Source organism: Carettochelys insculpta, chromosome 1 (genome assembly GCF_033958435.1).
Source record: "Carettochelys insculpta isolate YL-2023 chromosome 1, ASM3395843v1, whole genome shotgun sequence".
NCBI lineage: Eukaryota > Metazoa > Chordata > Testudines > Carettochelyidae > Carettochelys > Carettochelys insculpta.
In genome coordinates this window covers 163,078,735-163,092,023 of record NC_134137.1, presented here as the reverse complement: position 1 = coordinate 163,092,023, position 13,289 = coordinate 163,078,735, and the positions used below count along the sequence as shown (strand labels likewise).

The 13,289-nt window shown below is 48.6% G+C and overlaps 1 protein-coding gene across 11 annotated transcripts in view; it reads left to right on the top strand.

Moving 5' to 3' along the window:
• Positions 1 to 13,289, top strand: part of DMD (dystrophin) — a 2,199,436-nt gene that overhangs the window by 828,124 nt on the left and 1,358,023 nt on the right. For all 11 annotated transcript variants that reach the window (XM_074994601.1, XM_074994607.1, XM_074994584.1 and 8 more), the window contains one exon: positions 8,166 to 8,285. In XM_074994601.1, the coding sequence (XP_074850702.1) occupies positions 8,166 to 8,285 (120 nt within the window). The remainder of the gene's footprint in view (positions 1 to 8,165; positions 8,286 to 13,289) is intronic.

The following is a 13,289-nucleotide window of genomic DNA, read 5'->3' as shown; positions in this document are numbered from 1 at the left end:
CCAATTCGTGAGGGATTAAATTCTGAAATAGGCTTGAAAATTCTGAAATAGAGATTGTGGAATCCCCATCATTAAGGCTGCGTCTACACGTGCACGCTACTTCGAAGTAGCGGCACTAACTTCGAAATAGCGCCCGTCACGTCTACACGTGTTGGGCGCTATTTCGAAGTTGAAATCGACGTTAGGCGGCGAGACGTCGAAGTCGCTAACCCCATGAGGGGATGGGAATAGCGCCCTACTTCGACGTTCAACATCGAAGTAGGGACGTGTAGACGATCCGCGTCCCGCAACATCGAAATAGCGGGGTCCTCCATGGCGGCCATCAGCTGGGGGGTTGAGAGATACTCTCTCTCCAGCCCTTGCGGGGCTCTGTGGTCACCGTGGGCAGCAGCCCTTAGCCCAGGGCTTCTGGCTGCTGCTGCTGCAGCTGGGGGTCCGTGCTGCATATACAGGGTCTGCAACTAGTTGTTGGCTCTGTGTATCTTGCACTGTTTAATGAAAGTGTGTCTGGGAGGGGCCCTTTAAGGGAGCGACTTGCTGTTGAGTCCGCCCCGTGACCCTGTCTGCAGCTGTGCCTGGCTCCCTTATTTCGATGTGTGCTACTTTGGCGTGTAGACGTTCCCTCGCTGTGCCTATTTCGATGTTGGGCTGAGCAACGTCGAAGTTGAACATCGACGTTGCCGGCCCTGGAGGACATGTAGACGTTATTCATCGAAATAGCCTATTTCGATGTCGCAACATCGAAATAAGCTATTTCGAAGTTGGGTGCACGTGTAGACGTAGCCTAAATGCTCTAAAAGATCATACCAGTCAAATGCATGTCAGGGATTTGGTCCTTCCTCTCCCCAAGGGGTGATGTTGCCTCGAGGTGGCTTCCTGCCTTGCATTTTTGAGTGTTTCCATTATCAAAATGTTAATTGACAATACACATGTGTTATTTTGTAAGCATAATTACCAAGAGAAAGCAGACTTAGGTCACAAAACATGCAAAAGTTGCATATTAAGGTTTCCTTATTTTTGTGATTTTCAGACCGTGTTTTCATTTCTTTATAACTTTGCCAAACATTAACCATTTGGGCTGATATTTCTCATGCTAGATCGGTCTCCCACTGATTATTTTTCTTTGAAAATTTCAGCTGTAACACTTCAGTCATTCTCGATAATGAAGGTACAAAAAAAAAGTGTTGTTTTGCCCATGTTGAATACGATCCATTAACTTGTTTTTAAATTCTCTAATGTACCCGTGTTTTAGAGCAGAGACTTAACATTTGATGGCCACGGGTTTTTTGTGACACATATGTACTGTTAGCTCCATAAAAATCTGCCCAAAGTTGTCTCAGTTATAAATCTTTGAAAAATTGCAATTTTTGTTTGCTCAGTAGAGGTCTGATAGAATTTAGCAGCATAAATTTCCAAAGGTCCTGTCTTCAGCGATGGTGCTGCAGCTTGGGACTGAGCAAGATATTCCTTGTATTTCTGTACCTCTGTACTGGTGTGAACTGTTCTGGATCTGAGTCTGACCACCACAACTGATAACAGGGAGTCAGCATGCTGACAATCATTCCTTCCACTAAAGCAGGCAGTAGAGGGTAAAACTGCAAGTCCTGCAGGAGCCTGGGGAGAACAAACTTGAACATGTCTAGGAGGGAGACTGAGGCAACAAGTTGCCACATTTAATTCACCACCTGTGCATCTATGTTATTATAGTATTTAATTACATTGTCACATAGTAGCTTTTTCCACCAGACCCTTGCTTTGTTCACTTAACAGGACCAAGCTGCTGTTGGGATGCAATGGGCTTGTGTCATAGAAGATAATATTGTCTGTATTTCACTTGCTGTAGAAGTTGGAAGGAGTGAAATGAGTGAGGTAGATGGTCATAGGATGAGAAAGGATGCTCTCATGTCTGAGGTTATGTCTATACCAGACAGAAGTCAACTGCAGATAGCAATTTGCCAATTGCTTAGCTAAAATCAGGGTATCTACACTCAGATAACGTGTCTGTCTTAACAGGGGAATGTTGATAGGAGAGTTTCTCCCATAGACCTTCCTTACACTTCAAGTGTAACAAGGAATACAGGGGTCGACTATGACCCCTGAGTGCTTGATTTTTCCACATGTGATCAAACCCTAGAAGATCGACCCTGATCTTCCACATTAGTGTAGATAAGCCCAAAGGCAGTTTTATGCAGTCCTATGAAATCTAATTCTTCAGAATTCATGTGTGATATTGGGCAAGTCACTGAAACCAAACTTTTTACAGGTGACATATTTGTTCCTCACTAGAGATTTGAGGGTGTGATTTCCAGAAGTGCTAAGAAGTTGCCAACTGCAACTCAAGTCTCTGGGTACAGACCTTGCAACATATAGGCTGTATCTACACTACAAAAATAACTTCAAAGTTGCTTACTTCGAAATACAACTTTGAAGTAAGCAACTTCGAAGTTGAGCATCTACACATACCCGACTTCGATGTAGGGCACTAGTCCATTCCCAGGAATGGAGTAAGGACTTTGAAGTAAAGGAAAATATGTGTAGACTCTCTGCTGGCTACTTCAATGTAGTACCTAACTTTGAAGTTAACTTCTAGGTTAGTTCCTAGTGTAGACGCCCCCATAAAGTGCTATATGATGATAAACACTGTGGTCCTTGGAGTTTCAGTCTGGCCACTGAAAATTTAATAGTTTATTTTGGCCTTAAATCTCTCTATGTCCTTAAAATGGGGATACTACTGCACATCTGAAAAGAAGTTCATTATTGTTTGTTATGCAGTCACACTGTAGTGTTGTGTAAAAGAAAAGGCTTAAGGCAGTTAATGCTGAGTAAATAAAGTAAAAAAAGAACACCGAGGTGAATTTTGAACAGTCTTCAAAGCAATATTTGAATAATGTATAACAAATAAGAGGCTAAACATTGAACAAAGAGGAGAATAAACATATTCAGTAGCTGCTTAACTAGACCAATCATCCTGTCTACTGATTGAAGCAGTAGTCCTTTGGAAAAATAGTTATGTGAGCATGTAATTGAGGATTACATCATAATGCACTAATACAAGAAGGGGACCAGTTAAGATTGCACAGGCAACCTTAACAGAGTACTTGTGTTTCCAAAGTTTTAGGAGTTTGACTTCACTGCTTTAATAATAAGAATAGATCTTGTGTGTACTATAAAATGCACAAATGGTGTTAATAAAGTACAAGAAATCCACTCCAGTCATGGTGATGTGTTCTTGACACCACCGCAAGCAGCAAACCTGTGAATATGGAGGCAGAGGGAGGCAACGGGGAGGGCAATGGCCAGTCTTGGTAGAGGCTGCAAGTGTTGCCTTACCACCTCCTCCCGACACACTTACCATGTGGGCAGTGAGAGCAGCAGCCTGCTCCACCCTGCTGCACCACACCCTGCCACCTTTCTGGCTGGCAGTGCTCACCTCTCCACAGTTGTGGAAAGTAGAGCACCCCTCCAGTTCCTGCCAGCTGCAGAGAAGCAAGGTGCAGTGGGCTGGGAGTGCAACATAGTACAGTGCAAGAGAATGGAGCAGGATACAGCTCCTGCCACCCACGTGGTAGGTGCGGTGGGAAGGCGAATCCTGCAGCCTCTGCTGCCCAGCCATCGGCTCCAGGTAAGATCCTGCGTGGAGGGGAGCCTGACAGTTGCTGTCACCCTGTAACAGGTCCTCTGAGGCCATGTTCCCTCCACCGTAAGGCCAGAGGATGGGGTGCTAGGACTGGCAGGCGGGGGTGGGGCTTGGGGAAGGGAGACATCTGCAAATATGTGAAATTGCAAATAGCGGTTTTTGCAAAATGCAAGGGTCTCCTGTTGTCTCATACCCTTTTGAAATGACCAAGCCATTGCTACTCATATAGGCTATGTCTCCACTAGACACTACATCAAAGTAGGCTATTTCAAAGTAACAACATCGAAATAGGCTACTTCCATGCATATCGTCCGCACATCCTCCGGGGCTGGTGCTGTCGATGTTCAACATCGAAGTAGCGACAGGGAACATTGAAAGGGACCACCCCAGAAGGAAAAGCAGAGCATCTACACACACAAGCATCCCCCTTTGAAATAAGGGGCCAGGAAAGCCTATGGAAAGGGTCACAGGCTGGACGAGCCCTTCTGGGGCAACAGGAAGCCGCTCCTTTAAAGAGCCCCTCTCAGGCACACCCGGCCTGCATAGCACGAGGTCTGCAGAGCGCTACACTTTCGCAGACTGAGGCACAGCAGCTATGGACCCTCAGCAGCAGCAGCAGCACCTGGAAGCCTTCCAGGTTGTCAACCAGGGATCAAGCTCCCTGCTAGGTGCTGCACAGGAAGCTGCCCAGCAGCTTCTGGCAGGGGACCCCCCGGGGCAGACAGGGATGCCCCAACCACCAGCCTCCCCTCTTCCTCCCCTGCTGGGTGCTCCACCACCTCTGGAGCTACCCCACCAGCTCTGAGTAGTGGGAGCAGCTGGTCACGGGGGAGTGGGATGACAACATGTGGCAGCGGAACTTCCGCATGTGCCGTCAGACCTTCCTGGAGCTCTGCCAGTGGCTCACCCCCGCACTGAGGCACCAGGACACCTGGATGTGGTGCACCCTCCCTGTGGAGAAGAGGGTCGCAGTAGCTGTCTGGAAGCTGGCCACTCCAGATAGCTACTGCTCCGTGGGACACCATTTTGGACGGGGAAAGGCCACAGTCAGGGCCATCATCATGGAGGTAAGGAAGCCTGGGCATGCACCCCCCCAGAGGGTGTGGGAGGGGGCTGGGAAGGGGGGCCCGGGTGTGGGGCCATGGAGGGGAAGGGTGCCCCAAGAGGGAGGGGCTGGGTGGGGAGGGCTGGGTGGTGCCCAGGAGAAGGGCCTGGGGGGAGGGGCCTGGGACACCCTGCACACCCTCATGAGCACTCACGTCCCCTCCCCACAGCTGGTCCATGCACTCAATGCCATGCTGCTCCAGAGGGTCATCCAAGCTGGAGACCTGGACACGGCTGTCACCGGATTTGCTGCCATGGGGTTCCTGAACTGCTTCAGGGCCCTAGACAGGACCCACATGCTCATCTGTGCCCCGGACCACAGCAGGGGAAGATTCATAAACCAGAGAGGCTACCATTCCGTGGTCCTGCAGGCCATGGTGGACAGCTGGGGCCACTTCCAGGATGTGTACGTGGGCTGGCTCAGCTGTACACACAAAGCCCGCATCTTCCAGAACTTGGGTCTGTGCTGCTGGCTGGAGGCGGGAACCAACATCCTCCAGAGAGAGATCCCTCTGGGGGACACCTCCGTGCCCCTCTGCCTCATGGCGGATGAAAGCTACCCCCTGCAGCCCTGGCTCATGAGCCTGTACACTCTCCACCTCACTGCCAGTCAGGAGCAGTTCAGCGGTCACCTGAACCCTGCTCGCCAGGTGGTGGAGAGAACCTTCGGCCACCTGAAGGGCTGGTGGCAGTGCTTCCTCACCCTCCTGGACATGGGCCTCCAGAACATCCCCCAGGTTGTGGGCTTGTGCTGCATGCTCCACAACATTGTGGAAAGCAAGAGGGAGACCTTCATCCAGGGGTGGGCAGTAAATGCCGGCACGGGCTTCCTCCAGCTGGGTGCCACACCCAGTCGCCAGGCCCACTGCCAGGGGGTATTGGTCCACAAGGCCCTGTAGGCCCATTTAGATCATGGGACCCTGAGCACCTCCCTGGCCATCCCCAGCGGGCCTCCTGCACACTGCCTCCACCACCCTCACACTGCCCTGACCACCCACCCACTATCCCCCCAACAAGCACATGTCTCAGGTTCTTTGAAAAATAAAACTGTGGATTATTGAATACTGATAAAACTGTCTAGTGGTATGTGCACAACAAAAACTGGAAACAATAAACAAATGGGGGGACAAATATATAGAAATGGGGGGCCAGTGGATGGCTTGGCCCTTGGCCCATCAATCTAGGGTGGGGGTAGAGGGGCACTACCCCCAGCAGGTTTGAGTCGTGGGCCCCCCCTTGTCCACGGTCCCTGGTGTGGCAGGCTGGGAGCCAGGAGGGCTGGCAGGTAGGGCCAGGATGCCTCCACTGGCCAGTTTTTAGCCCCAGTGGGCTCCAGTCTTTGGGGGCTCGCAAGCAGGGTGGCAGGCGAGGCAGGTGGGGTGGTGAGGGGGCATCGGGTGGAGCAGCAGGGAGGGGGGGAGCGGGGGGTGGGCTCTGGGCCACAGCCTTCTGGAATGACCTGTCTATGTCCCGGAAGACCCCCATGAACTCATGCCATGCCATCTGGTGCTAGGTGGACTCCTCCCTGTCGAACTGCAGCCTCTCTTTGGCCACCTCCGTTTGCCACCAGAGAGCCGCCAGGAGCTGGGGGTCTACAGGGGTTGTCCCCTGGGTCCAGTGGTGGTGCTCCCGTCCTGGCTTCAGTGGTGTCCCTGGGTGATGGTGGTGCCTGACCTCCGGCAGGTTCTCGGGGTCTATGGAGGGTGCCTGGCTCCTGGGGCCTCAGAGGGTGTGCTTGCAGAAACGGGGAGAGAGGGAGGGGAAGGCTGTTAGTACTGTGCTCTGGGTCGTGGCCCATGCCCCCCATCCCCCCTTGGGTTCTGGGTCTCCATCCCTCTCTGTGGGTGTTCTGTCCCTGTTGGGTAGCCCCGTTGCATGGTACCCCCGCCCCCGCTGGTTTAAGGCACAGGGCTGTCCATGGGTGTGGGTGCTGACAGGCACTGATGCCCATGCCACCATCCTGGGACCGTGCTGTGGCTGGCCAGTTGTGGGTCAGGGTCTGCTGGGGGTGTGTGGGTCCCCCCCAGTCATGTCTGGTGCCCCCGCCCTGTGGCCTGGCGGTGTGTGCCCTGTGGGGTATGTACCTGACCATCCACTGCTGTGGTCAGGGGAAACCTGGTGGGTGGATGCCTGTGTGGTGCTCCGGAAGGGGAGATCTATGAGGAGACCCCCCTCCTCACTGCTGGACCCTTCCTCCGCCATCCTGAGGGCTGGCTGCTCGGGTGGGCCGCGGGGTGCGGGGATGGCCTCCAGGCTGGACTGCAGCTCTGAGGCCTGCTGGGACTCCTCGTCTGCAGTGTCCAGTGTGGCTGGCAGGGAGGAGGTGTCCCAGGGGCCCAGGATGGCCCTGAGCTCCCTGTAATATGGGCAAGCGACAGGGGTGGCCCCAGACCAGCTGGCCGAGTCCCAGGCCTGGGCATAACCCTGCCACAGCTCCTTCACCTTGTTCCGGACATGACCCAGAGTGCAGGCAGGGTGACCCCAGGCAGCCAGGCCCTCAGCGAGTTGGGTGAATGCTTCCATGTTCCGCTGCTTGCTCCCCATCATGCAGAGCACCTCCTCTTCATCCCAGAGCCCCATCAGGTCTTGGAGCTCGGCCTCCAACCAGGAGGGGCCTCACCACTTTTTGGTCCCCTGTTTGGGTGCCAGGTGGCCCTGGGTCCCCTCTGGGGGGAGCCCTGGGGGTACTCGGGGATTGGCTGGATGCCATGGGTATAGGTTGGGTGGTTCGGGGCCTCTGGAAAGCATGCAGGGCTAGCACGTGTGTGTGCTGCTGCCTGCACACTCTCAGCTTCCTGGAACAGAAACTCTGAGTGCATGGTGCTTTAAGGCTGCTGTGCACGGTGATCATAGAGACCTGCAGGAACTGGACAGCACATCTCAACCTCTCAGCTGATTGCCACTGTGGAATACCCCACTATTTCGAAGTAACGGGATGTGGATCATCTACACACCTCCTACTTCAACGTTTAACGTCAACATAGGGCACTATTCCCATCTTCGGATAGGAATAGCGATTTTGACATCTCGCCGCCTAATGTTGATTTCAAAGACAAAGTAGTGCACGGTGTGTGTAGACACGATACGCGCTATGTCGACACTGTGCCAGCTACTTCGATGTAGCCGGCTAGTGTAGACGTGGCCCTAATGTTAAGTACACAGGCTCAACAACCCAAAATTTCATTCTGAGCATTGATGAGAGAACTAAACACTTAGGAAAGACAGATTGTATTAGACAGTTTTTGAGAAAGGGAAAGGGGGACCCAATTGTGACAATTTTACCTGCATATTGTAGTACCTTTCATCTCTTGTATTCCCATTTTTTTTACTCAATGAAGTTCTACTTGGGCATTGCATTTTGTTTGGAGACTGGAATCTTCCTGTCTAAAGAGTAATAATGGATTTTTTCCCCTTTTCTTTGTAGGCACTACAGGATGACTTAGAACAGGAACAAGTCAGCGTGAATTCCCTTACTCATATGGTAGTCGTGGTGGATGAAAGTGGTGGAGATAAAGCTACTGCTGCCCTGGAAGAACAACTTCAGGTAGATGTTGAATTGTTCTGTGAATTTAAAAAATAAGATCCATCTTAAGCATGCCTCAAGAAATATTTGTGATAGTTTTTCAAACATATTTGTCACTCTTGTTTTTATATATATATAATATATATGTAGATATATATGTGTGTGTGTGTGTGTGTATATATATATATATATATATATATATATATAAAAATAAAACATAATGGCCGTGTCTACACTAGCCCCAAACTTCGAAATGGCCATGCAAATGGCCATTTCGAAGTTTACTAATGAAGTGCTGAAATGCATATTCAGCGCCTCATTAGCATGTGGGCGGCCGCGGCGCTTCGAAATTGACGCGGCTCATCCAGATGGGGCTCCTTTTCGAAAGGACCCCGCCTACTTCGAAGTCCCCTTATTCCTATGAGCAGATGGGAATAAGGGGACTTCGAAGTAGGTGGGGTCCTTTCGAAAAGGACCCCCGTCTGGATGAGCCATGCGGCGGCAAGCCGCGTCAATTTCAAAGCACCGTGGCCGCCTGCATGCTAATGAGGCACTGAATATGCATTTCAGCGCTTCATTAGTAAACTTCGAAATGGCCATTTGCGTGGCCATTTTGAAGTTTGGGGCTAGTGTAGACATAGCCTTTGGGGGAAAAACGCCTTAAATATTTTAAACTGTTTAGGTTTTATGTATGAAAAATACAAAAATGGTCATCTGTAAATAGAGGATAAAACACAATTATCCAGCCTACATGAACTAGGTACACAAACCCCCCATTTTAAAAATTCTCTGGTACAACATACACCTTGCCAACATATCTGAAATTGATTTACTTGACTTGAACCCTTGTACTCCAAGTGGAGCATAGGTCTTCTACAAGTATCCTCCACTTCGCTCTGTCACAGGACAAAATTTCTAGCTGACGCCAGAAGTACCCCAGTAGTCCGTCAGTCTCAGTAGATCTTCTCCACGTTGCCCAATGTCTTCATCTTTTGAATTTTCCTTGCGGGTTGCATTTGAGAGCTTGGCAGACTATGCTGGATGATGGTTTTCTGAGATTGTGACCTAGCCGTCCCCACTTTCTTCTATTGATTTGAGTGCCAAGTCATTTTTTGTCCTACTTTGTTGTAAAGCTCCTTGTTTGTGACAAAGTCTTGCCGTTTGATATGAAGGATGTATTTCAGGCATCTGTTTATGAATGTTTGTAGCTTGTGATCTGAAGATCTTTTAGTACTCCAAGTCTCGCATTCATAAAGAGCACACTCTTCACATTTGTGTTGAAGATCTGCAGTTTCATCTTCGCAAATGTTATGTGAGGTTCATATAGGATGAAGAGTCTTGAATGCATCTGTTGCTTTCATTATCCTGGCATTGATATCCTTGTCTGTTCCTCCATCTCTGCCCATAATACTCTCTAAGTAGGTGAATTGCTCCACATCTTCTAAGGAATCCCCGACCAGTGTGATGGTGTTATTTTTCAGCTGGTTGATCCTCATTGTCTTGGTCTTTCCCTTGTTAATGCTCAGTCCAGTCATTGAGGCAGTCTTGGCTAGTGTTGAGACAGTTGTTTGAGTGGAACTCCCCCTGAACATGACTTTCATGGACTTCAACAAAGCCTTCAACAATGTTGATAGAGACACTTTGTGGAAACTGCTGCAACAGTGTGGCATCCCATCCAAAATTATTAACCTGATTCATTCTACATATGAATCCTTGACATACCAATGGTCTCTTGGCAGAATCCTTCAGCGTATTCTCAGGAGTGTGACAAGGATACCTATTGTCACTTTTCCTATTCTTGATCATAATGAGCTGGATTGTGAGCAGAAAAGATGGCCATAAATGAGGCATTCAGTGGACACTTTTCAAACATCTAGAGAACAATGTTGTTGCTAATGATTTTGCCCTCCTTTCTCACTGATATAAAAGCGTGGAAGAGAAGGTTGCAACACTAGACTGAACTACCTTAATGACTAGATATGTCTGAAATAGTTTATCAAAATAAGCTATAAATGACCTGGTGAGGTCTGAGTTACCCCAGACACAGTGGAACAAGCATACCTGGCCAGCATACAGTCTCAACAACCTTATCTTACTTTTTCACTTTTTTCCTGTGAGCATTTGTTTTGTACCCAGCTGAAATGTCATCTCTCCAGCCAGCTGCTTCAGGCTGTTTATCTGTGACACAATTCACTCATGTGCTCAATCTCCAGATGTGGGAGGGAAAGGGAAACAATTGGCTGTAGCTGCTGTAGAGTTCAGGTATAAAAAGGCATTTCGTGTTCATCTGGTTCAACAATAAAACAACAAGCAGAATTCTCTGTTCCTAGTGCTTCATTGTCCTGTGTCATTGGGTTACCGAAACTACAAAAAGAGCACTTCCTAAAGAAATACTGTATCTATTGTGGTTATTAAACTGAAAATAATTGTCCTAACGTGGAACAACATACCACAGTGTCTAATCTTACTTCCCTGGCACGATTAATCTACTATATATTTTAGAGCGTTGGTGCATCTGTCCATCCATGAATCCATTTGTTCAGGAACTCCTCCTAAATGGTTGAAGCTAAGACCACCAAATTTGGTGTGCTGCTTCCTGTTATCACTTAAAGTAATGTTATGATTTGGTTGTGCCAGGACAATGGGTTGTGCCTGGAATGCAGTTGTTCATTATCAAATGGAAAGGGAGGAATGTGATAGCTGTTACAGTTATATTCGTGAGTGGCCATGGGTGGAGCAGCAAGCATGGCTCACAGTCAGACCCCAGAATGACTATGGGGTGCAACAAGTGCCCCAGCTCTAGGTAGCAGGTGCTGGCTGTCAGCCCAGCCCCCACCACTGTGGCGTGCCCCGAGGAGCAGGTGCCAGCCAGCCAATATGGCCCCTGCTGTCCCAGACACCCCGGTGCAGTAGCCATTGGTGGCCCGTGCCACCCTGCGTGGTTGGGCTCCGTGGTCCCAGGGTACGGGGAACTACTGCCACTGCAGCAGCATCAATTTTGGTGAGATCTTCTAGCCCCTGGCACATCCCACACCCTTCTCTGAATCCCCACACCTCCTAGCCCCACATCCTGAGTCCCATCTCACACACATACCTCAAAAACATCACATAGCTCTAGTTTCAAGAGTTTTCCACAGCTGAGCAGTACCAGTCACAATGTAATCTTTAGGTTTCAAGGATCAGATTGGGACAATCAGTGTTTTCATTGTCTTCATTGTATTCTTTAGATCTCTTATGAATAATATGATTTGAAATTTCCAAGGTGTCTAAGGGAGTCAAAAGTATGGAGGAAACTAAAGAGGTGGGAGGGGGGCACTATTAAGAGCTACACTGATAAAACAGAGTGAAAAAATTATAGGTGTGTTTATGAAATCTTCGCTATGGAAAAAGACTTTTGAAGGCATACTGAACTGCCTTATATTGGTGAAATAAGTACGGGTAAGCCTGAATGAGATGCAATTTCATCACAGGAAATAAAAGGCTGTAATGTGGCCATTTTAGTCCCAAATTATCAGCAGCATCTTCACTGCCAGATTTTCACAGGCGTAAGGAGTCTGGTTATTGCAACCAAGATGTAATGCCTTATGATTGAAAGATAAATCTGAAAATCTCCCTTAGCATCATCAGCCATGTTAGCTGAGATTTAGTCCTCTTTTCTCACAGAAGATATTTCTTTTTGGTTCCAATCATCCTGTGAAATGAAATTTGTCTGTGGTAGACTGACAGTTTTGTTTTTGATTTTGTTTTTGTTTTTCCTGTGAATGGTCTGGAAGGTAATTCCTTCTTTCATTTCGTAGAGGTGAAACATGGGCTTAGGTTAAAAAGATGTACTAAATAGAATTAGTTGTGTTACTGATCCCTACACAGAGACTATATTGCAGATGTTTTACTTAGGGAGTGCCATGAAAAAGATCACTTAGGGAAAGTTCACAGCCCAAGATAAGCTTTCCCTGTCCCATTAAAGTTCCTCTTCTGCTTTTGTTTTGCTGTGCAGAGAGAAAGTAGGTGGAGAGTTGAAAAAAAAACATAATAGTGCAATCACAGATGATAATTTTGAGTTAATTTAGTATTTAGGGGAATACTCAACCTGTGCTTTTTTTAGGATACAAAGTAGTGATATGCAAACCTAAAAAAGTTCAGCAGTGTGGCTTAAAACAAATAAGCACACAAACTTAGTGCACTTTTAAAATTTGTGAGGTCCCCATCTTCTCTCCCTGTGAGTCTTCCCCATATTTTAAACACTACTGTCCTCCCACCACATCTTCAGGACTGCGACCAAATAATCAGCTTTTCCCCTCTGTGTTGTACTAGTCGTGGCAACAGCAGTTGCATTTATTGGCACTGTGATGGAGCATCTGTTCCACACTGGCTTTAATAGCGTTAAAACCCAACATGGAGAGCTGCAGGGAAACAGCCAATTAGAGCTGTAGCTATGGCTGGGGCTGAACCAACCAATCAGGGCCCAGCCAGCCCATGTAAAAGGAAGTTGCAGACAAGAACAGTCAGTCTGCTTCAGGAAGCCCAAGGGAGGGGATCTGCTTTTTAGAGTGCTGTGAAGACTAGCACGATGAACAAGACTTCTAGGCCCTGGAAAGTGGGCAAGGGAGGCAGAGATAGAAGCCAAAGGGCTTCAGGGAAGTGGCCCAGAGAATTAAGACAGACTGGTGAAGCACAAAAGTAAGGCAGGAAGAAGCTCTTGTTTAAAGGGTCCCTGGTGTGGGTTCCAGAATATTGAGCAGGCCCGGTCTCCCTTCCCATCACCACTAAAGAAACTGTCAAGCTGTGAACTGCCAAACCACTACAAGGAGCAGCTAGACTGTTGTGGAAGAAGTTCCTCAAAATGGGGAAACTGGATTGTGATACGGCTAGAGAGCTGTGCCGTGAAGCAAAGGCTGTGGGACTGTAACTATACTGGATCTAAAGATGGAGACCACAATGGGAGAGGCACCACCACAAAAGGGCACGTCTCCTGATCAAAGCTGATTCCCAAAACAGCCACCAGAAGGTGCCAGTGTGACAAGAGCC